This window comes from Melozone crissalis, unplaced genomic scaffold (genome assembly GCF_028551555.1).
Source record: "Melozone crissalis strain CALT ecotype California unplaced genomic scaffold, PUWL_Pcris_2 ptg000016l_1, whole genome shotgun sequence".
Taxonomy (NCBI): domain Eukaryota; kingdom Metazoa; phylum Chordata; class Aves; order Passeriformes; family Passerellidae; genus Melozone; species Melozone crissalis.
The window spans coordinates 43,517,629-43,541,867 of record NW_026535794.1 but is presented as its reverse complement, the minus strand read 5'-3'; the positions used below and the strand labels follow the sequence as shown (position 1 = coordinate 43,541,867).

The window sequence follows — 24,239 nt, the reverse complement described above, 5'->3', positions numbered from 1 at the left end:
ATGTGTCAGCAGAAATTTTTCATTCTGCTAAATTATCATTTAGTCAGAAAAATACATGAATCAACTAATAAATAGGAGGCTGCATGAGAATAAATATAGCATAAATAATAAAGGACTGACTTAGATGTTGCTAGATCAGAACTTACACTCCAAGTTTTGCACTTTTTATCATGTACAAGTAAACATATTTCCTTTTAGAAGGACAATTTTGAGGAAACAGCAGCTGGAATGAATTTTACTTTGATAAAGTTAAAACTGAGCACAGATGATATTAAAACGAATTCAAAAGACAGAGAACATGCAATCTATATTATGAAACCTTAAATAAATATAGAATTGCTTTCCTTTTGTACCTTTTAAAATGGACTGTTAATTTTTTTTTTACTATCTTTTAGATGAAGTCATATTTTAAAACAAAATTTCATAATTTTCTCCTGTACAAATGGCAATAAAGATATCAAGAGGGGCTTTGCTAATTTAATTTTCTTTTGAAAAAACAGAAGGCATGCTTTAAGCTTTCTACTAATTTTTCTAGAAACTAGGGCCAGAGTTTGTTAGTTAAATTTCTATTACTTGTTACAACTTCAGAAATATAAAGGCATAGGCAAATAAGTGAAATTAACAGAATATTATGGAAATTTTCTGATTTTCTCTAAAAGTACAAGACATTAAAAATTCATGTTCAGAAAAAGGTCAGATGGTGACCACTATGGTCATGTGAATCACTGCTGCTTTGTTAAAATTGTAACATTTAATGTACCCCTTTCTAGTAAGGGATTGGACTTAGGCTGGAGAACAAGATTCACTCAAACCCTAGCAGATACTCAGCAAGTGGGTGACTGACTCAGTTTTCAATAGGTTCTACTTACAGAGAAGGCACGTCTGACATTTGGCACCTCACTGAAGGCAATAACCACCGGAGTGATATCCAAGGCACTCAACTCTAGCACAGCTGTGCTGATGGCAACATCATCCTGTGATGGACCATTGGCAAAAAACAGGGCAACTTTTCTCGTGAGGATGCCCTGACGAACACGTTTGAAGACATGTCTTGCAACAAATCTCATGGCTGCCCCAATATTTCGTTTTCCACTGGATCTCTCTAGTGGGATGCTCTGGATGGCTTGTAGCAGCAAGTTGTTCTTTTGGAATTCAGAGAAACGGATGAGGTAGTGCATGTTGGTATTGAAAGAAACAACAGAGACACGAGCGCCTGTTGGGCAATTGCTTTCACTGATCTTAATGGTCTTCAGCAATAACATAACAATGTTCCTCATTCTTTCAAATGCAGCTGGTGTAACATCATCAGACATATCCAAGGCAAAAACCACTTCAGTTGGATAAGCTGGGCATGTGTCTGTATATCAGAGCAGAAAAGTCACATGAGAATCTTTCCACAACTCAAACATTGTTCATTTCTTCTTCAAATCTATAAAATAATGGATACTCAGAGACCAGATGGGCTTACCTGATGAGCATGCTGGAAGGAAGAGAGGGAGAGCAATTAAATTATTTAGGACTAATATGCATTAAAATAGCGACTTATTCACTAGCTTTCAATGAAGAGCCTGGCCAAAGTTCAGACAACTGACAGTCTGTCAGTGCAAGATCATATTCCTCTTTTACAGTCAAATAGTCAAAATAGTCCAGTTTTACTGGATAAGAATTTAAAAAATTATCCTGAGTTATGCTGAGCACACATATCTGAGAATGAACACACCTAATCTGGGGGACAGCTGATACACAAATACTGTCTTTTCTCAGAGAGCACCCCAAAGGGTGTTGGCACAATGCCAAAGATTTGTTTAATCTTTAATGAGGAAGAGATATTTTTTAGAATTTTTGTAATAAATTGATAGGAAAAATAAGCAAAAGGCATAAGTCTGCTTCATACACCTGCTGAAACCCCTTACAATTAACAACTACCAGTTAAACTGAACCCAGACAAAAACTACCAGTTTATAGGGTTTCCAATGAAGGCTGTTCCATTCAGAAAGAGTGACTAGATGAAATCAGAGGTAAAAGAAGATGTTCCCCACTTACGGCAGTTTTTTCGGGTAAAATTCACAAGTTCACAAGGCTGCAGGTTCAAAATTTAAAAAAAGGAATTAATGGCAAATCTCAGACCACCCCAGACTGGGAATCTTAGAGTTGGTTTGAGCTGAAGGTTTTATCCCAGCTCCTAAAATAACTTTCATTACAATAAATTCAGAACCACAGAGTCCAGTCCCTTTTTATAACTGATAGTATAGGAACTCTCTACCCTTGCTGCAGAAACTAGGCACATTTTTTTTAGACGTGCTCTGTTGGCACTTAATGATGTTCTGAAGCATTAAAACAATCATTAAATTCTTTATGAATGAGTGCCATCCATTCTTTATTTTGTAGTGAACTGATCTAAGATATCATCAGTCAATGGCACTTCCATAAACAATGGGCATTCCAATAGTGACTCACATAGGAAGTGAGAAGCCCATGAAGGAGGAGAGATGTTCTCTGGACATAAAACACACCTGCAATAGTTCTGCCTGCAGGTAGTCATCCATGCAAGGATTAATGAAGCCTTTAATCAGAAGTGTTCCTTTAACATGGGATTAGGATTCTGAAGAAATCCTGCACTGTAATTCTCAGTGAAAACAACTGTTGCTGAAGAAATGCCTTCCTTTACAAGAAGAGAAATAGTAACCCTAATATGAGCTATTGTGTAAACTGATATAAGTGAAGAAACAGATAAATGAATATTAATTGTCTAACAGTTTGTAAAAGTTTGGACATGGTGTTAATCCACATGCATAAATGTTTCTCATTCCTTGGTTGCTTGCAGAATGGAAGAACCCACTGCACACTCTGACAAGCACATGGAAAAGATACTATTTTATAACAGCTAACTGTGCTCATTGCTGTTAGTGATTATTAATAGAAACTAAACCAGATAATTCCATGCAGTATAGTTAGCTGTAAGGTGATTACTTACTTCCATTAAAATGGTGCCCACTGGTCCCTTGGCACCCTGAAACAAATTAAACATAAGTCAAAAAAATCAGACCCTGCTAATGTATTCCCATGTATTACTCTGCAGCCCAAAGAAAATGCAGGCAAACAGTGTTTCCCAGCAATCATTCATGAATTTGAGAGGAGACAGCAGTTCCCTGCATAGATTTCTGTGGACCTGCCCAGTAGCTGCAGGCTACTACTCAGATTTATTTTTCAGTCCATTTTCCTTAATGGTTTTTAAATGTTCAATACTTGTTGCTCTTGGGGAGCAGTATAATTCAGAATTGGGTTCCCTTATAAACAGCAGTTTCTGTGCTATGGTTCTGTTATTTGCACTTCACATATTTTCCAACATCTGGTGTGTGACAAGCTTTCTCTCTCCTCTTGCACATTACAATCCCCACAGTTGTACCTTGAAAACTCCTGCAGACCATACACACATCATGACACCTTTGCCTACTCTGCAACTTTCTCCTTGGGAGCTGTGGAGAAACAACAGCACTCCAAGCATCTTTTTTTTTTCGAAATAAAAGTATTGTTTAATCTTCATAACAGGAATGAAATATAGGTAGAATAACTAATTTTCAAGGGAGCTTGAGTACTCATCATGTGTGCATTTCAGATGCATAATAAGACTACTGAAAAATTTGCCTTACTCCCATGGAGCTGCAGTGAGATACAGCAGGAAAATTTGAACTCCCCATCCAACTTCTTTTCCTCACCCTCTCTCTACCATAACACTACAGTTTACCAAAATGGTATACTTCCTTACATCTCCAAATTACAGCCCTGTCCCCATATTTGTTCTTTCCCCTTTTAGTTAACCTTCCATTCCTCCATCTGCCTGAGCTGCCTTCTTCACCTCCTCTGCTGTCTTGCTGCTAGCATCATCACTGCCATTCCATGCTTTTTTCTTCTTATGTTTCCCAGCAGTTTCATGTTCTTTGGTACTGTTCAGCAACAGTTAACTGTGAATTGCCTGGGGCCTAAAGAATGCTACTGATAGCAAATCAGTGGTGGTGTCAAGTCAGTGGTGCAGACTTGACACATATGGATAACCAAACCACCAAGGATGGATGAAACAAGCCTGTTTTGGCTGGCTCTGTCTACTACCTGTACCTCTTCCTGCTTTCCTAACTCTTCCACCTCTTACAGGGTTCCCGCTTTCTCATTTCACTGATGCACTGCTACAGCAATAACCCCACCAAGCCCATATACCCCAAGCTCTATTCTCACCTGAAGAGGAGATCTTGAACTTGAAATACCTCTGAAGATTTCTTGGACCGTGGACTGGCAAGGTCCACAGCTGTGGCTCATCAACTCACAAGATCTATCTGTAAATTTTGTGAGTGGCCAAGCAGCAGAGAGGGTAATGAGCTCCAGCTGGCACTCTTAACCATTCTTGTGCCCAGCATCATAGAATAAATTGGGACAGGTACATTCATTAACTAATACAGTGTAATGAGAAGGGAAAAAAATGTTTACTAAGATATGTACATCCTGTGATCCATGTTATTCAGGTAAAGACAGTATTACCAACAATGTTCCACATATAAATGGAAAGAGTAAGCTTAAGAAAGTTTAACAAGAAAATCATTAACAGTAGGGATTGTTTCTGGTCACTAGGGAGCTAATTTTCAGAATTGCCGCAGGATAAAGATAGACACATACAGGGATTTTCCTAACTACTTAAAGGGTTAGTCCTAAATCCTATTGAAATCCTTAATCCTTTCACCTGCTTAGATAGAGAATAAAACATTTTGTTGCTTAAAATGCAGAACACAGACACTGGAAAGTACATCAAGACATCTGGTTGTATTATGGATAAACAGGTTATAGTCAATTTAAGATTTAAATAAGTGCCTGCAACTGCAAGTTTCATTTTACCTGGCTTTTCTTTTTAAATTAAAAAAAGGAAAAAAAAGCATTGGCATTCAGCAGACCTATTCAGTTCTATATTTCAGTATTCTCTGTTCTTTCAATTAGATACGCACGCAGCCTGAAGAAAATACCAAATACTGTGGAAGAAATTCTGGCCAGCATTGTATTGTTGCAATTTCATTTCCAGCAGCAGGTGCTCCTGTGCACACATCCACAGGCAAGGCATAACTCTGTGCAACTGCCAGGCTGATTAAACATAGTTTACCATGTGAAACACTATTAGATATTCCACTAATCTAATAGTAATTTTAAGAACAATTTAAGAGTGATTTTTTTAAAAATAAAAATTTTATTTTAAAAAAAATTACCATAGGTCCTGATGGCCCTTGGTCACCTGGATCTCCCAGGGAACCTGGTGTGCCAGAATTACCCTAAAAATAGAAATAAATTATATTATTCTTTATAATTGCATGCACAGGTACCAAACTTCATCAAGGGAAGAAAAACCTCTGTAATGATACTTTGAATTCAATCCTGCATTTTCATAAAGATAGCCTACCACTCCTAACAATTATTAGCAACTAACACTTCTGAAGATTTTGACCAGCATTTTCTCAAGAATCTGCCTAATCATGGCAATAAAAGATCAGAGTGGTAACAAATTTAAAACTTTTGATAAAAAACACTTTTTGTGTAAGGATTTTACTTTAAGAACTCTCACAGAGTTAGCAGATTTATCATTCTTACTCTTCTACCCTTAATTCCTTTGGGTCCTTCAGCTCCTGGAATGCCCTGATCTCCTTCTTCTCCCTGAAAATAGATTAAATCCAGAATTTATTGGAAAGGAGAAGACAAACAGAAACACAGGCAACCTTTTATAAAGAAGAATAATGTAAAACAAGACAAAAATAAATTAAACACGCCCATTTAGTCATACCTCTGGACCAGGATATCCTATGAGTCCAGATTCTCCCTATGAAAAGAAAGGACAAAGACTTCATAAGAATCTAGAACTTTGTGATCTGGTTAGTGTTTGATGCCTTTAAACAAAAAACATTTTCAAAATTATTCTCAGCTTTACAACTTGTCCGAGCAATAGTGGCTGCTACTCTGGTCTCGAATGACATAATTTTAGATTAATACCTTGTTCATCTACAGGAAGGGTATTTTAAGAATATCTATCAGTTTCTAAATTTTTCACGAATATTCCATTTCTCAAGTGAGTGTTTTATCATAACTTATTCATGCCTCCTAATAACATGCAGAGGAATTCCCATGTAGCATGCGAATTCAGATTCAGAACTCAGTGTCTGAATGTAGCTTCAAAATTTTATACTACCCAGACTAAACAATGATACCATAATATTCCCTTGGCTTACTAGAAGTCAATTCATCAACTGTTTTCAGTTACTTCAGTTTCTAGTGTGTTCTTTGTTCACCTGTGAGAAATAGGGAAACTCTCACCAAAACCAATCAGAAGTGAAGTGTATCTTTTCTAAACATTGGAATTCACACTACTTATACATTTCCTTGTCCTCTTGCATATAACTCATGTGTAACCTATAAAACCCTGCTATCAAAGAAAACTGTTAGAGCTAAGAAGGTAAGAAAAGAGATTGGAAAATAAGAAGTATCAAGAGCCACTTTACCAAAGAGCCATTTAAGAAAAAGGAGTTCATCTGTTGGAGAGGCTCCTAGAAAGCCTTTCATATCTTTTTTGCAGTTATCTGCAGCACTCTGATTCTCTCACAGAAAGGGAGAGTGAAACAGATGGGCCTACTAGTGAGATTCACTGGACTCTTTCTGTTCACAAGCAAGAAGGGATTAGTGTTGCAATATTGCACAAACTCTTTGAAAGGAGATCTGCAGCTGTTTCCAATATCCTGACCACTTTGCTCATGGACTGATCCACAGGAACCATGATTTTGACCTCATACTTTCTGTATACTTTTTATTTTAACTGAATTCTTGTACAATTTTAGAAAAGAAGGCATTTCATTACCTTTTTTTTTTCAGCACTGTGAAGGGAATTCTAAGAATTTCTTAACAATCCAGAGGTTAATCCTCAGATCTTACTTCTGACAGTAGGAACACAAGGAAAAAAATTCACATGAAAAGAGTGAGGATGTTTGGAGACTATCACCCTCACCTTCGTAGTTAGGGAATCCCTCCTCTGAAACAAGAAAAATTAAAAGAGCCCATAGTGTCCAGCCCACCAACACTTGTCAATAGCAATGTTCAGTCAGGCAGGCTGAAGTGGGAAGAAAGCACTGTGCACTGCAAGTACAATCCTCCACATATATACATACACACATCAGGGAAAGAGTAAGAGTGAGTGGTCCTCAAAAGAATATCCTATGGAAGTGCGTCTCACATGGACTGTGGTAATCTTGAGCCTCTCACTGAACCTTAGGAATGCACTTTGCATGTCTTGCATTTTTCTTTTTAATCAAATATGGATGATCATGTTTGGTAACACAGTAGAATGGAGACTGAGAGGCTCTCTGACTTGAAGCACATACCTTTGTTCCTTTGCTTCCTTCAGGACCATAGACATCTCTGCCATCCATGCCCTGTGTAGGTTAAATATGCTATGAGTTAGCTTTTAATTGAGGATTAGGTTTATATCCAGTTTCATTTTGGAATTAAGATTGTCCCATTACAATGACTTGCCCAAGCTACTAAGACTGATGAAGCTGGACAAGCCATCAAAACACAATCTAAAAACACTAGCAAACAGTGGGAAAAACTGTAGAGGAAAAACAAAGATAGAGGTCATAGTTCCTTTCCACTGTGTGCCCCACCTTTTACATACTTTCTCTCTTCTAAAGAATTTGAGGGGAAAGATGATGCTGTCTCTAGCCCACAAGAAATCTGGTGTCTATAAGGAAACTGAGAATTAAAAGTGAAATCATTTTAATTGTATCAAATAGAGAAAATAGAAGGGAATGGACATTACTGATTCAGATGGATAGCTATTAAAATCCAGGGGTTCTGAATTAGGGCAGAAAAAATACAGGGGTCCTGAATAAGGGCAGAAAACTCACAGAAATGCCTCTCTGTCCAGGGGGTCCAGCTAAGCCCTTCTCTCCAGGGTCACCAGGTTCACCCTGTTATAATTGAAACACAAAAGACACTAGTTTGCCTCATTCAAGAGAATTCTTCTTTCTGAAATGCAAACCTGCCTGTTAAACTGAAGTGTGCCTATACATTTTATAGACTACTTGATGCTGGGCAAAAGTATTCTATTGCAGACCATGTTTCATGGACTGTTCCTGGTGGTAGAACTGGAAAGGACTTGGCAAATCAGAATATGCTGAGCATTCATGCAGCTAACCCCAAAGTTCAATAAAACTCCCATTGTAATACAGAAGTACAAAGTGGGGTTTGGAAAAAATTATATTAATGGTAGCAGGACATATTCTGGAATTCTACCAGTCTGAAGCACCTATTGATAGCAAATGATATTTCTCAGGCAGGCTGTCTGCAATGTGCTCTTAGCCCTCTTGCAGGGTTTCTTTTCTTCAGTTCCACTTTAGTTTTCACTTTCTAACTGAACATTTTTCTAACAAAGGCCCTAATATTAAACAGCAAAAAACCAGACTGAAAAAATGGAATGTATGATGGAAATTCCCATATATCTTCCCAATGTCAGTCACTGTTTTAATTATGTTTTCACACAGTGATTCTTTTCATGGCAGCACTTTGACCTTCTGATAGCTCTCTGTCGCTAAAGATTCCAACCCTTGAAAGAAATGGAAAGACTTAGCTGGCTGGTGTTATTTGTGATTTTTAGATTCAAATATACAACAGCACCTAAATTTAGTTATTTCTATTAAATAAAATCTCATATATCAACAAACATAAATGAAAGGTAAGTAAGGATAACATTTATTATAAGTAAGGGAACTCCAGTGTCAACAACCTGTTATCATAAGCCTTTCTGTTTGCCTTCATGTTTATTCAGTTCTTCTCAACATGTGCATTCCTTTTAAATAGACACCATAACAGCAAAAGTTCCTTGGACTGGTTTGGAATCTTTAGAAAAACAAGATTTAAATAAGCATCTATGGTTCTTTGAACTGAGAAGGTCAGATTGGACATTAGGAAAAAGTTCTTCACCTAAGGGTGAAGTCACCAATCCTGTGTTGGTCACTGGAACAGGCTCCTCAGAAAAGTGGTCATGGCACAGGGCCTGTCAGACTTCCAGCTGCAACTGAATGATCCTATTTATGGTTTAGTTTTAGGTAGTCCTGCAAGAAGCAAGGAATTGGACTTGATCCTCATGGATCTCTTCCAAGATAAGATATTCTATGATACACTGGTGAGTATTTTCAATGGATTGGACAGACTCTAGGAATCATCAAAAAACCACAAGGGTATGACCTGCCTTATTTCTGCTCCATTTTGTGAGAAGGCAGGTCCCATTCAGAACCATTACCACAAGAGCAATTAATGACAGTGATCATGGCAACACTAAAAACTTCTTAGTGTAGTTCTGATATGTGTAAGATTACCCTAAGCACATCACTTGTCTTGCCATGCAAGTGAAAAATATCTTTAAAATGTAACATTCTACACATGTTTCACAGCACTGAACTAACTCTTTGTTAGTCCATGCTTCTTTGGTCTGTCTTGAATGAATGACACCATTAGATTGCTGCAATTAGATACTTTGAAAATCTTTACCTTTGCTCCTCTTACACCTAACTTTCCAACAGAGCCAGGTGAACCAGGCATCCCCAGACTACCCTGTAATAAGAAGCATCAGTTAAAAGGTGCACAATGAAAAAATCAAGGGCTCACTCACTCACTCAAGGAATCATTGCCGCTTCAAATTACTATAGAAACAGTAAAAATATTGGGCTTTTGAGGACCACAAATAAGAGTTACTGGTCAAACTATCATTCTACTTATTTCCTGTCATCTGTAAAACTGCCATAAAATTCTCAAAATTCCATCAAGTATGACATGAATGTTATTTTCTATCTACGTAGATAGCTAGTGAAGACAGGCATATGTGTAAAAAATATTAATGTACATATATAATTGGTTATGTAAGCATGAGCATCATTAGTTGACTGAAACAGATGATCCAGGCTGACAGCATAGGACATTCAGTCCTGAGTTACAATGGTGTAATTCCAGAACAAGAATCCCCAAAATCAACAGCATCACAAAAGTGAGAAGTTCAGCAGACAGTTCAGCAGCTCAATAGTTGCAACCTCATCACACACTAGCACTTGCTATTCACACACCTAAATTTATTTTCAAGGCTGTTATTTTACCATATGAGACTGCAAATCAGTTTCCTTAAGTATTACACCAAAAATCCCTGTTTCTACTTTTTATAAGCTTTTTGAAAACTCTTTATAAGAACAACCCATCACTGATAATGAAAAAAAGGGTACAAGTGGAATATATTATTTAAAACTAACCAGAGGGCCTGGCATGCCTTGTGGTCCAGGAGGTCCTCTGATCCCTTGTGGTCCTCTTGGGCCCTGATGTAAAGAAGATATTGAAACAAAAAGTCAGTTCAATGCTAACAGCCCTTCAATGACTATCATATTGCTGCAATGACCAGAATCCCAGGGCCTGCTTCACAAGCTTTATTTTACAGGTGAAACTTCTTGCTGTTTTGTTATAAGGATTTGCCTGTTTGAAGCACCTGAGATGGCCTGACAGTCTGATTCAGAGACCCACTGAGGTGTCTAAGGATACCAAGGGAGCCATAAGCAGCCTCCTATCATCCAGGCATGCTTTCTCCATCCTAAAATGCAAGTTAAAAGCATCTTTAAACTTAAACATCTTTAAAAGTTAGAAGCACCTAAGAGCATCTTTAAACTCAAGGCTACTATAAGAAATCTATCACAATAATTCTGTTCAAAATTACTCCACCTAGCAAATTTTTTAAACACAAGGCTTTTCTCACTGGTTTTGTCAATGGAATAGGTTTTATGTATTTATTGTTGGCAATTTCTAATGAATTCATTTTGACAATTTCTGCTTGATAATATCATGTAAGTTGGAGATGTGTTGGCTAAATTACTTTTTTTGCTACTCATGCTCCTCTTTTAATTTCACTAGAAGTTGCAGCTGTATAACTTGTCACATTTAAATCCTTAGGCTTACAGAAAAGATTTGCCAAGACGGAGTCTTACTCATAACATTCATTAGTTGAAGTTAGCAAAGTTTTCCAAAATACAAACAAAACATCAAGGCAGAAAATTTATTTTCTCCATAGCTAACATAAAAACAATTCAGAAGTTCTATTAGTTACCTGGGGGCCTGGAAGACCAGTTTCTCCTGGGTAACCTGTTTCTCCCAGATCTCCTTGCTCACCCTGCCAGAACAAAACCCAAGAAAACAACAGTGAACACAGACAAATTAGTCTCTCTCATTTGTACATCAAAAGATAATAATCTAGTATCTGTACAGAGTAACAGTTGATAGAATGCTTTTCAATGCTCTCAAACAATTTTCAAAAAGCTTCAAATTCCTATTGAAGAAAACTCAAATAAAGAGCAGAGGAGTAGCTTTTCTTTGGTTTTTTGGAGGGTGTGATGAATACAAAAGCTGCAGCAGAAGAGGTCAGTTTTATTTTGCTGAATACATTTACACCATGTCTCAGCAATATTTGTGCATTACCTTTGTCCACTGTGGAGACCTGAAGTCATAAAGCCAGGCCACAAGGTCAGATCCTCTTTCCCCTTATCCATGGGAAATGGCTCTGGGGGGAATCATGACTTCACAATTACACTAGAATTAGACCCCTTTTTACTTCCCATCTTTCACTCTGGTTATTCAGTGAGGCAAATGAAATCTGCCTTGATGATGGAAAAAATAATTTCCTGCTCCCATCTCCATAAAGCTGCCATCTGAGGATGAGTCAGTTTAGCTGATGTCCATAAGAAATACTCACTGACTTCTGGATTGAGTAAAATGATGACAATTAGCATCAAGATATTACAGGCCTTGTAGATCCCCTTTCACTGGAGAAATCATAAACCTATGCCTGAAGATTCTTGGGAAACAGATGGTTCTGGAAAGAATCTTCTGAGGAAAAATGAATTTTAAAGGCTGAAATTTCATGCTGCACCATATGAATGAAACAAAAGATAACAACAGAAAAAAAAAAGCCAAAAGCAAAAAAGAATGTTAATTTATAGCCAGAGTAGGAGCACTGTAAAATAGCACATCAGCAAGTATATGATATTGACAAATGTAAAAAATCAAGTCAAAATAGATTTCTACAAAAATAATTTTGACAATAATAAAAATGGATACATATCTTAGGCACATTCTACTAAAACTCAAAACCAATTTAAAGTTTTCAGCTACTTAAATTTACTTTGAATCAAAACCTAGAAAAATTGCTGTCTTTTTTTCTCCCCTGCCTTTTCCTCTCTCTCTTGCCTTTCTCTAAGTTAATCTCCTTTTTCTCTTCACTATTTTGTTTTATTTCCATCACACAGATTGCAGTGCTGTTCTTGTCTGTGACAAACACCTCTCTGATACCACATCACACCTTCTATTCCTTCTGCCTGCTGACTACTTCTGACTGTTAAGAATGGCTATCTGTGCTTCTTTAGGTTATTTTAACTATTTGAAAAAATTAGCCTCCTTTTATCGCAGAAAGGCACAGACAATTGGAACTGCATGTGCTGGGAGGAGTCCTCTTTAGGATATGGTGAACAGCAGTGTGTTCATGCTGACTGCAAGAGAAGGTAATTACTTTGTTGATGAGGGTGTTATTTCAGTGCTTTTTATTAACAGCTGAACCTAAAACAAGTCCTTTTGTGTTAGGCGGGTGAATTCTGGCTCACTGTCTCTAACTTGATTATTTGTCTCTGACTATGTCACCACCAATATCTACAGATCTATCTATCTATCTATCTATCTATCTATCTATCTATCTATCTAATCTACGTGAAAGAGGGATTTTTTTTTATCCTATTTCAGCACAAAACCTTCCTCCTCCAGAGGGACTGGCCCTATCTAATTTCCCTACAAAGCAGGATACTGTGCTCCACAGAAGGGCCCTTGAAAACCCCACAAAAATCAAGACTAAATGGATCTGCTTCCTGGCCCAGGGACACCAGGAGAGCTTCACAGTGAAGTTCTCATAACTTCTGCTGATAGAGCTATGCTCTGTAGCAGCTTTGTAACATCCTGCCATGAAAGAGATCTCAGTGGGTGGACGCGACACACACAATCTCACCCAAAGATGGATGCCACTGTTATATTGCAGGGTTGACTGTTCCATCTTGCTTCTCCAGAGATGTGGAAGATAGAAGTGTGCAATTCTCTTTGCCATTCACTTGTTACAGCTTTTCAGTGATATCTACATTACCTGCATTTGATCATTGATTGGTACCTACCTTTCAATGCTCAACTGACCCAGACAAATGTTTTTTACATGCTTTTAGAAGTCAAAGCTGATCATCAAGTACTTGAATGAAAACAGTTTGAAAGTTCTCTGTTGCTGTGAGTTTCAGTAATTACTCTTGTTCCCTGCCATTTTAGAAAAGCATGGCTGAATGACTGGCTAAGGGGGCTTCCCTGGAGATGAAGAGGGTTGTCTCAACTAAGATTCAATAAGTTGAAAAGGTTCAACTAACTCTGTACTCTGTGAATTTACTAAACAAGTTGAACATTCTCATTTTTTAACCACATAAGGTTCTTGTGCTTGTCAGTACAACCAAGATATAGTAAAGATCCATTCCTACTGACTTCAGTTTTGGTCCTGTTACCAACCCATAGCTTAGTTGGACTATTTCTTCTTGTTGGTAGGTGACAGAATAATGCAAACATTCATGAGATATCAGCTGCAATCTAAGAGGGAAAAGAAAAAAAAAGCACCAAGTTTCCTAATTACCCAAGAAATGGTTTTCTGAGTGATCAAGCAAGGATTGGAATAATTAAGAGGCAGACTTGATGAATATTCTTCAAGATTTTAATCTAAAATGTCTTCATAAACCCTGTAAAGAATTTCTGAGATAGGAATAGGAAACAACTGCAAAATGCTTATATTTTTTCTAGTTATGCTGATCCTGGCAATAGCCAAAGCATGGTGCTTTCTTCCTGCTGGCAGATAGTATCAAAATTTTCCAGTCTATTCCTGTCTGCAATGACTCAGTGAAAATTTTGGATTCTCAAAGTGAAATCCAAATTGGGGCTTTCAGAAACCAGGAGGGGGAAAGGGTTTTGGCACATAGCATACATGTGTATTGCAAAAACCTGGGAAGTGACCAGACTGTAGTTTAGGGAACTTGTAGGACTCTCCCTTCTGATTGACAATGTTAATCTGAATCATTCTAAATGTAAAAAATCTGCATTATCTGGCTGCCACACAGAGGAAAAATGTAATAAAGGTATAGCAAAAACCTCTCAAAAGGAGAGCCCAGAAATCAGAGACAAATCAAACACTGTGCTGCTGAAGAAATATTATTGCCATAAAAGACAGTACTTTTTCTTCACTGAAATTTATGTTCTATATTGCGTCACTATGGTTATTCTTGTTATTATTTATTAATATTTTACACCTGACCTACTCAAAATGCTGGTTGACACTTTCATTCAGAAGCTGCAACTCTACCCATTCTCCAGACTCCAACACACAGCAGAACTTCAAGATATATTCCACACTGTTGGTACTGACAATGTTGTACAAAAAATTGCAATGTTTCCTTGGGTTTATATGCACTAAGATAAAGAGGGAAATGCTGTATCATGGCATATACCATCTTCCTTATCCGGGTTAGCAACTTGGCAAAGAGATTGGGTAAAATGGGAACCACTTGTGCTAAAGCAAGGTTTTCTGGAACAATCATGTAAACTATACTTGAGAATACTTAGAATTTAATTTTTACTTGCACTAACCCACTCTTGAATACAGCTGAGTTTAGATTTGCTTTGATAACTTTCATACCCTGGAAAAAACAAGTTTTCTTTTCCAAGAACATTATCTGGATCATCATTCAAGAGAATTGCAGTGATGTCTTTACTAAGTACGTCTCAGGAAAGTTTTCTTTCATTTTGACTCTGTGGAGTATAAATCTAGGAAAACCAGGGTTACCACCTAACAATGAGAAATATTTTGTCATCTCTCAATTACATGAGAGATTTTTCTACCAGAGGATCTTCCTGGAAAGATCAGTCAGCATGTAGTGGGTTTGACCTATTCTGTACATCCTATATTCTTCTAGATATTGACTTGGGAAATTATTTCCAAACTCTTGATTATGTTGTATGTTTGAGCCGATTGTCAGAGCTGCAGTTAACACTCTTTATTCTGAGCAAAGCATTGTGTAGAACTTGCCCTAATTCTATCTGTTGCTGCATGTGTGTATCACACTTATCTCTGTGCATGCAGCAAAGGAGGAATAAACTGTCAGACTTTGCAGCCTGACTTTTCATTCCTGTCATCTTTAGTGACAGTCTTTTCTCTAGTTACCGTCCCATACTTGCCCTAATAGTAAAAGTAACTGTCCTTTTATTTTGACTGTCCTTTCATCTCTTCCAATTCTAAATCCTTCAAGTCAGGAGGGTCTCCACTACATCCACCTGAGATTCAAAAGCTGCCTCAGCTTGAAATAGAGTTTTAATTGTTAAACATTTGTGTCTTGCCCCACAATGAGATTTTTCCCTTAAGAGGAGCAAACACTCAGGCTGGACATGTAGCTGCATACAAAGAGGTAGCAGTAGTGTCAAACACTCACCTTTATACCTGGAGGGCAAACACTCACCTTTTTACCTGGAGGGCCTCTTCGACCTGCTGCACCCTAGGAAGGAGTGGCAGGAGAGATTACATCCAGAATACTGAGCAATATGTGAAACAGCAGCTTATCATAAAACACATTATGCATACAATAAGGCCAAATACAGCTTAAAGAAAGCAGAGAATATTTCCACAGAAAGACTTAAGGTTAAAAAAATGAGAAAAAGGTGGATTTGGGACAGAAATTCTTACACAAGTAAGTATTTTCAAAAAGAAAAAATATTTTAGATCCTTAATGAGTGCAGAAAGAAGACATTTCAACAAAATTCTGGAAAATATTTTCCCAGTCAATTGCCCTTTGGCTAAAATAAAGAAAACAAAAGCCCCATTTTCCCCCTGTGAGCCCAGAGGTTTGCATCACTTCCTGCTGCACACTGCTCAGCAGTTCTAGTGAATGTTACTGCTAAACCTCACAAACTTAAGGAGGTCTTTAGGATGTTATTGCAGCCTGATTGAGGATTGATCATGCCAGACTTTGGCATTAGACACAATGCTGACAGACTAGAAGAGGGGCCTTCACTATTTCCAGTCTCCAGTGAGCTAAAAAGGAGCAGCTCAGCTGCCAGTGAGCTTATCTATATGCATGAACAGACATAGAAAACTTGTAGACTTGGGCAGAATGAAGACATAGATTAATCTGGGGTGGAATCTTGAAGCATTTAAGGCTCGTTGAAAAAGAAATTGAGTTTAAGGTTTGTTACTTTACATGAATCAGACCTGGAATTAACAGGAATGCAAATTCCTGATTTTAAAGAAAAGAAAACACATTGCAATATATATAAGCTACCAGAATTGAAGCCAAATGTGTTTCTCTTTGAAAACTTTAGACGATTTTTCTTCTCTCTCCTTGCAGGAGTTTGAAGGGTAGTTTAAAAGGAAGAAGACAAAAATGGGTTTTCTTGGTGGAAGCTGGAAGCCCCCTGTGTGTTTTATCAGTTATTTCCACCCCATATTGATTGTTATTCTTACATCTAGGCCAGCATCACCCTGCTCTCCTTGGGGTCCTTGTGGGCCTGGGTCTCCCTGCAAAGCAAAGTAATGACCAAGATCTTTTAACACTCTTTTGTTTTTCTTGTACATGAACATTCTTTTTTATACATTCCTTTGTTTCTTCTTCTAAGTATTTTCATTGCAATCAGTAGTGTCATACTAAAGTTGATTATTGCTTTTTACAAGTCATTTATACTTAAAAATTATAAACGAGATAGATCATGTCTGTTTTGGATTTCCAGTCACTAACAGCCTATAATAAGTCAAGGTTTCTGTGGAATCATTTCTGTTGCCTTCAGCCTTTCAGTTGGACTACTTAAGATGAGATTTGCTTCCAAAGCATCATCAAAACCCAATTATTCTTCCAAAAGTAAACCTCTGAATTTTTCTACTGCTTTCAGCACATTCTGCATAGACATACATGTATGCATACAATCCTACTTGTTCAGAGAGAAACAGACTTGTGAAGCAGTGGATTTTCCCCATATGTTTGCCATCCTCTTAAGCTTTCATTCACCATCATTTTTTGCCACTGTCCAACTACTTATCAGCTTTGTTTACTCTTTCCAAACAAATTGTAATGGTAATGCAAGCCATGCTTCTCCGTTATGCTTCTTTCCTCACAGTTTTGCTCAAACATCTGTTAAAAACTCAAATATCACTATACAAGCACATATCCCAGCTCTTATATTCTATTTACAGATCAAAATGGAGTTCACCCACCACCCTGAGGCAATAGCAGCTCCATAACAAAATTAGTATAGCCTGTTGGTACTCCATGAATTTTTCCCAGCACAATTTTTAACAGTATCCTTACAACCCATTACTGGAAGCCTTTCAGGCTGCTGATGTAGATTTGTGGAAGAATAACATATTTATACTAAATCCATGTTTTCCATTATCTCTACATTGTGAGAATATTTCCATAGTCTTTGCAAACATGTTTAATTTTTTTCTTTTTTTCTTGTATCAAGCAGTTCCTGAAGCTTTCTGTGTTGCAGACAAACAAAAACCTCCTTGGTCACTGGACAGCCAGTAGAAATTAGTCATTATGCAAATCCTCTCTCCACAAAATAGAACAGCTTGCTTACCTGTGATGCTAGGTTTCCTTTTTCACCCTTAGGGCCAGTAACATTATTGTTAGCCCCAGGATCTCCCTGAAAAGATCAATGGGAAGCTCAGCATTTTCTGTTACCATACCTTTATTACTTTGACTACGGCAGAAGGATATAGAAATAGAATTAATTAGATTTGTAATTGCAGAGACCAAGGAATAAAAAGCCTATTTTAAATGATGATGCTTGTAAGAGCTCAATATAGGAAGTTCTGCAAAGTCCACCAAGTTCTTTTCCACAGGGATTAAAAGCAAAATGACTAAAGGACAACAAATTAAACTGAAAATGTGAAACTGTTCTGGTTGATTTGGTATAGTTAATTGAGTTACAATCATAACTCATGAGTTTCATTTGGGGCTTACACTAGAATGGAATTCCATTTAGCCACTTAATGCTAGATCAGGTGAAATCCTGATCTCTCAAAGAGGCAAATTACCATGTCACTGGAACTCTTTTTTTTATCAATATAAGCTTTAAAGGCAGGAGTCAGCACAATATATGACTGTTTGGAACAAAGTGTTTGAAATATATGTGAAAAGACAAAGTTGTGTCTTTTCAGGACAAGAATTGTGGTATTTGCACTGGAATTTTAGTCCAGGGAATGCATTTATGTAGGTCTCTGGAATGTGCAAAGAAAAAATGTGAATATGAAGAAGCAACTTGCTTTTGCATCATAATAAATTGTTAACCAAGAGTCAGTGAGCAGGGCTTTCAAGTGATCCAGAATTCCTCTGCAGGGTGGGAAAAAACAGGGAAGACTGATCTAGTCCTGATGTTTTCATCAGACTGTCTGGTCTAGTGTGAGGTGTCCCTGCCCATGGCAGGGGGGGTGGAACTAACTAGTTGATCTTTAAAGTCCCTTTCAGTCCAAGCCATTCTAAACTTCTATGATAAGCAGCTCCAAAAGGAGTTACGTTGCCTACACTGAAAACAAACAAACAAAAAAACAAATAAACAAAATCATAAACAAGCAGGAGTCCTGAGGCTTAAACATCTGCTTCCAAGCAACACATCAAAACACATCATTCCATCTACATCTAAAGAGTTCAGGACTCCTAGAATATGCCATTCTTCTTGCAGAGTACTGCATTTTCTAGGACTGTGAAAAACTCTTCAAATCCTCAAATATTTCAGACCTCTCCATCACAAAATCGAGGAGCAAATCAGTGAAATATAGTAAAAATAAAGGAATGCACTTACATGATCTCCTCTTAGACCAGATTCTCCTTGTTCACCTGGTTCTCCTCTGGGGCCTTTTCTGCCCTAAATTCATAAAAAGAGAACAAACAATTCAGGTACAAGTATAAATAGTATCTCTGGCAGCAGAGGGCCAGATCTGTTGAAGTCAGTGGAGCTACACTGATTTAGAGCAGGAGTGACAGCATATCAGAGAACAGGCAGCTATTAAAAACAACTCACAGTCATTACAAACAGCATTACACTTTGGAAAGATGTTTCCATAAAATCTAAACATTACTGTAAGGGGTACATCACCAATTTCCCTCTGCTGCCTTTCTCTCCAGAAGGTCCAGGAAATCCACGTTCTCCCTAGATTCAGAAAGGGGAGAAAAAGAATAAAAATTAATATTTGCTCTTTCTGCTAAATCAGGTTCTCACATTTTTCTGGCAGAAACCAACTTCAATCAGATATACAATTCTAGACTCCCAACAACAGAACTACTGTTCAGCATTAGAGCCCATTCAAAGCACAAAATCTGTACCTTTGAACCCTGAGGTTGGTGTCTTTAGTAGCACTGCACATTTAAAGTAATGTTTACCTGCTCTCCATCAGTGCCATCAAATCCACTCTCACCATGTTCACCCTGTAGCAATAAGGAAAAAAAAAAAAAAGCCAGTTAGCATTAGTCCACTGATCTGTAGGAGCAAAGAAAGAAGTGTTCACCCACCCTGATTTGAAAACTTGAATAAGACCTGTGGTTTAAATGGCTAGCAAGAATAATAAATTTTAATTATTATAACACTGTCTAAATCAAGTAACTGTTACGGATGCTAAATAAAAAAATATCTACTTAAATTTTAGATTTCCATCAGGATTTAAATTCTGCTTTTTCTTGTTTTAGCTTTCAGATCTTTTCACAGCTGCAGCACCTTTAAAATCCAAATATATTCCAAAATAAATTACTAGTATTTGATCTATCATGCTGATAACCTTGTCATTTTGATTTCAGCCATCATATGTGTTTGTACTGTGCTTTTTTACATCATTTTATAACATGAACTGTGGATTGAAAAACCAGAAAGAATAGCCATGATTAAAAAATAGTCACAGAACACTGATCTTAGACTTTAGGATTTTTTAAGAAACTTCATAACTCTTTCAGCAAGAGTACATAAATACCAGGGCTACATGAATATCAGTCACCTTCACTTTCAAATTCACATTGTTTTTCTCTTCCCTTTGCCTGCAAAAATTATACACCCCATTTATGGAAGTGTATACAAACACATATGGAAGTCATTTTCCTACAAAATACTCATCCCAGACTTAAGGAGTTTGCAGTGTTTACTTGTGTGAAGCATCTAAATAAAGTTATGACTGTGAGACACTTATTTCATTTATGTATGCTCCCCAATGTTTCAGACTCAGCCAAATAACAAACTCAGTTTTTACAGGATATTTTGAAACTTCTTCCATCTTTCTTTACTAGGATAAAAATGAAGGAATTAACTGTGTTGGCTTAATTTGTAGTGAGAAATTAATTTAGCAGAGACAACTAACCAGAAAGCTGAAATGATATTCAACAAACACTGAAAGTGGCACAAGAACAAGTTAAAACCATCAGCAGTCTCACTCTGATAGAGACCACAGATATAATTGCTTTGTAGGTTTTGGTGCTAAATTGAGTTTGCAAAACCTCCTAGTTAAAATTCCTGAGGAAGAACTTCTTTCATTTAAAACAGTTCTGTACCTACTACAAGGAAAAAACAGCTGGCTGTACATTTTGATTAGATTAATACGTCACAAACAAGAATTTCTTGAATAAGCATTCCAGAAAAATTTTTAGCACTAAATAAGTAACCATGACTTTTATTGATGTGTTATTTTTTCTATCAGTCATTTCCTACCTCATATAAAACTTCATACTATGAAACATTCAGCATTTCCTTTTATTCAAATAGCTACAATAAAATGCCTTCCAGACTTCAGTAACTTCAATAAACTGCTTAAACCTTACTAAGTTGGCACAATTGAATCACTTTTTTATGTCCTGAAAGTTTCATATTTTTATTTTTAAAAAAATTGTGGATATAAGACACAACATAATGAAGATATTCATGTATTCACTGGATTTCAGTAGGGTGTGTGCAACTGGTAAGACCTACTGCACTATTTAACTTTGACAAATTGAAGTCATCAGCAAGTACTCTCCTTCTTCTATAATCAGACATTTTGAACATTGGAAGAAGGACAAATTACTTCAGAGAATGGAGAAAAAAAAGGAAAAGAAAAGAGAAACACATGAGAAGATTAAAAAGTTACTACAGAGTAGTACTTTAAATAGAGCTGAGGTTTCAGAAACTCTCTGAACTTTCTCCAAGCTGCTCAATTATGGAGGAAAACATCTTCTGAATCTTTGAGGCTCATAACTCATTTTTAGAAGTGGTTTTGTATCAAAGCATTCAATACAAGTTAATTTCATTTTAATCACTGTAGCTTGGAAGCTAATACTGTTATAGATAATTGTCTTCCAGGCTTCACTTTTCATTATCGAATTAGTGACCATATCTTCTTCATGTTTGAAAGGTTAAACAAGCAGACTTGAAATATCAACAGATGAGATGACAAACACAGCTTGAAAAGAAGTTTGGATATTGAAAACATGTCAATAATGATCTAGGGAAAATAATGTCCAAATCCCCAATAAGTATTAGTTACAACCTTTTTTTTCCCTCTGCTTCTCCTCACAATTAGAGTGAGATTCAGATAACCAGAATTATCACCTTAACAGATTATCAGACTAGTCAGTAAATAAATCCTTTTCCTGTCAGTTAGACTAATATCATATAAATATACTAAATCATATAAAAATACAATTATGACTGCTGATTTTGATTAATGTGATAGGTATCATAAATCCATCCTTACAGAACTATAGCAAAAGTAAATTGAATGCTGTTTTCACACTATTTTCACACTAAGCTGTTACACTATTTTTACATTAAATTTTTATGCTATTTGCCTTCCTTGTTGATTAATTTACAGGGTAATATGAAAGGGAGCCAACCTCCGTTCTCAAGGAAAATGGATCACACATGAAAATACATACCTGATTTCCTCTATAGCCTCTGGCCCCCTGAAATTGAAAATAAATATAGATGAAATTTGGTAAAAGTGTTTTTATTGAGCTTGAAAAGCAGGGCACAATAGCTTGTTGTGCAGAGGTATGCTGAGCTCAGTATTGGTAGTCCCTACTGTGAAACCTTCTACTGTCACGTATGGGATTTCCTTTCCTCTGGGAAGACAGCACAGGCTTAATTTTCATTCCCACTCCATAAAGCTTTATAGCTTTAACTAAGGTCAGTCTGGAGCTGATGGTGAAAAAGTCATCATCAAGTTGTTTAGTCAGCAAAATCCTGAGCCAATCAACCATGCTCACGTTACACAAAATACTTCTCAAAATTAGACAGCAAACACTGTCTGCCATTCTTTCAGCTGGATCTTAATGCTTATCCATGCTTCAGAGAGACAGCACAGGGTTTATGGGAAACAAATTAGGAAATGTTTCAAAGTTACACACTTGCCTTATGGCCTCTGACACCTGGACATCCCCTGTCTCCTTGAGTCCCACTGAAACCAGCTGGGCCTCTCTCCCCCTAGGAAACAAAGGAAAATGTTCAATCTCATCCATACAATGATGATTACCGGTTAATTTATCACACAAGACTAAAGCAAGACAGAACTGCACCATTCACTGCACTAAGAACACAAACGCAAGTCCTCTGGAAAATTTAATTCAGGCCATAAGAGAACATCAATTACTAATTTGAGTTGCACCTGGTTCTTTGCTCTCACTATCATGCCATGTTTATACTGCATTACCAATCTCTAACTCAAGTGTCTGTATTTGAAGGTGGGTTGTTTTTTTTAACTGATTAACTAACCCACTTTTGGTGAGTGGCTTTTTTAACTGTGTAACTAACTATGCTGAGGTGCAGAGGCACAGAGAAACAGATCTGTGTATTTACCTGTTCCTCTAACATATTTTGGGTTAACATTGATGGGTATTCAGTGAATAAGTGTAGACAGGCTCAGGCACTAACTAACATCATCATAGCAGGAAGACAAATGTTTACTTACAATCCCACCTTCCTCACCAGGATGGCCAGGAGATCCTCTGTAACCTGTACTTCCCTGAAAAAGAAGAATTTAAAAGTAACACTGTTCTCCAAGCACAATGGGTTCATCTCTATCAGATTATCCTGCACATAGAGATAGAAAATATTCCCTGAAAATTAGATCTAGTTATACTAAGGAGGTCAGCTGCTTGCATCTACACAGACACTCTCTACAGTCCTGTGTATTTGACATGGCTGGAAAAAAAACCCCAAATATAAACCCAAGAAAAGAACAATGGTTAATACACAGTTTCAGCTGTTATTTCAGGAAACTCTCTGATGGCTTAACAAAGCTCACGGGGATACCTGGTCAAATTAAACATCTTTCTAGTGATTTGGAAAAGAAAGCATTACAGTAATGAAATTCTAAGGTGAAATGAAAAATATGTGGAGTTGGAAACTTGTTAGGACAAAGTTATTGCAATGCCTTGCAAACACATAGGAACATTTCAACTTTATATTGGAAGTCATGCAAATATCATTACCCTTAAGGCAAAATTTGAGCAGAGAGAAACTGGAATACAGGGAATTTCTAGTTGCAAAACAACTATGTTTACATTCTGAACTGTCTAAGCACCTTAATCTAGTCTTTTAGTAAAACAGAAAGGTATAAGAAAAGCAACAAGAGCAATGGAAACAAACAATAATTTGGTTTACGAAGTATTAGAAGACTATACTTTTCTTAAGAGATAACCAAAACTTCATTTAACTGCAACCATATAATTGAAGAGTGTGAACTGCAGATATCAATTATCTCACATGCTGCTGGAATAAGTAGAAATAACGGAATTAACAGTAGTCAAATGGAGACTACATATTTAAAAACTTTAATAATTAATTCTACTAGTATGCTGTAGAAGTAGTGGTATCTGTAACATTCAAAAAGGCTTAAAAATCCAATTTTAAATAGTAAAAGAAGTAATCCTTCTGGATCAAAACAGACTTATAGAAGAGGACATTTGGAATAACCAGTCACAAAAGGATAAGGCACATATTGAGTGAAAAATTATCATTTTCGACTCTCAGCTTGTCAGTTGGAAGTTTCTCATTCCCAATAGATAATAAGCCTCTTGATTAATCAGGCTTATTTTTTTTAATCCCTCTCCATTTTCTGCTGAATT

General features: G+C 36.9%; 1 protein-coding gene across 1 annotated transcript in view; it reads right to left on the bottom strand.

Annotated features, from left to right (window-relative positions):
- COL6A6 (collagen type VI alpha 6 chain) overlaps positions 1 to 24,239 on the bottom strand; it is a 67,405-nt gene that overhangs the window by 7,885 nt on the left and 35,281 nt on the right. Inside the window, 21 exon segments of the mRNA XM_054274063.1 lie at positions 870 to 1,357; positions 1,469 to 1,480; positions 2,044 to 2,080; positions 2,975 to 3,010; positions 5,244 to 5,306; positions 5,623 to 5,685; positions 5,813 to 5,848; positions 7,398 to 7,448; positions 7,923 to 7,985; positions 9,565 to 9,627; positions 10,314 to 10,376; positions 11,156 to 11,218; positions 15,624 to 15,659; positions 16,625 to 16,678; positions 17,737 to 17,802; positions 18,961 to 19,023; positions 19,255 to 19,308; positions 19,539 to 19,583; positions 22,050 to 22,076; positions 22,525 to 22,596; positions 23,081 to 23,134. Of these exon segments, the coding sequence (XP_054130038.1) occupies positions 870 to 1,357; positions 1,469 to 1,480; positions 2,044 to 2,080; positions 2,975 to 3,010; positions 5,244 to 5,306; positions 5,623 to 5,685; positions 5,813 to 5,848; positions 7,398 to 7,448; positions 7,923 to 7,985; positions 9,565 to 9,627; positions 10,314 to 10,376; positions 11,156 to 11,218; positions 15,624 to 15,659; positions 16,625 to 16,678; positions 17,737 to 17,802; positions 18,961 to 19,023; positions 19,255 to 19,308; positions 19,539 to 19,583; positions 22,050 to 22,076; positions 22,525 to 22,596; positions 23,081 to 23,134 (1,509 nt within the window).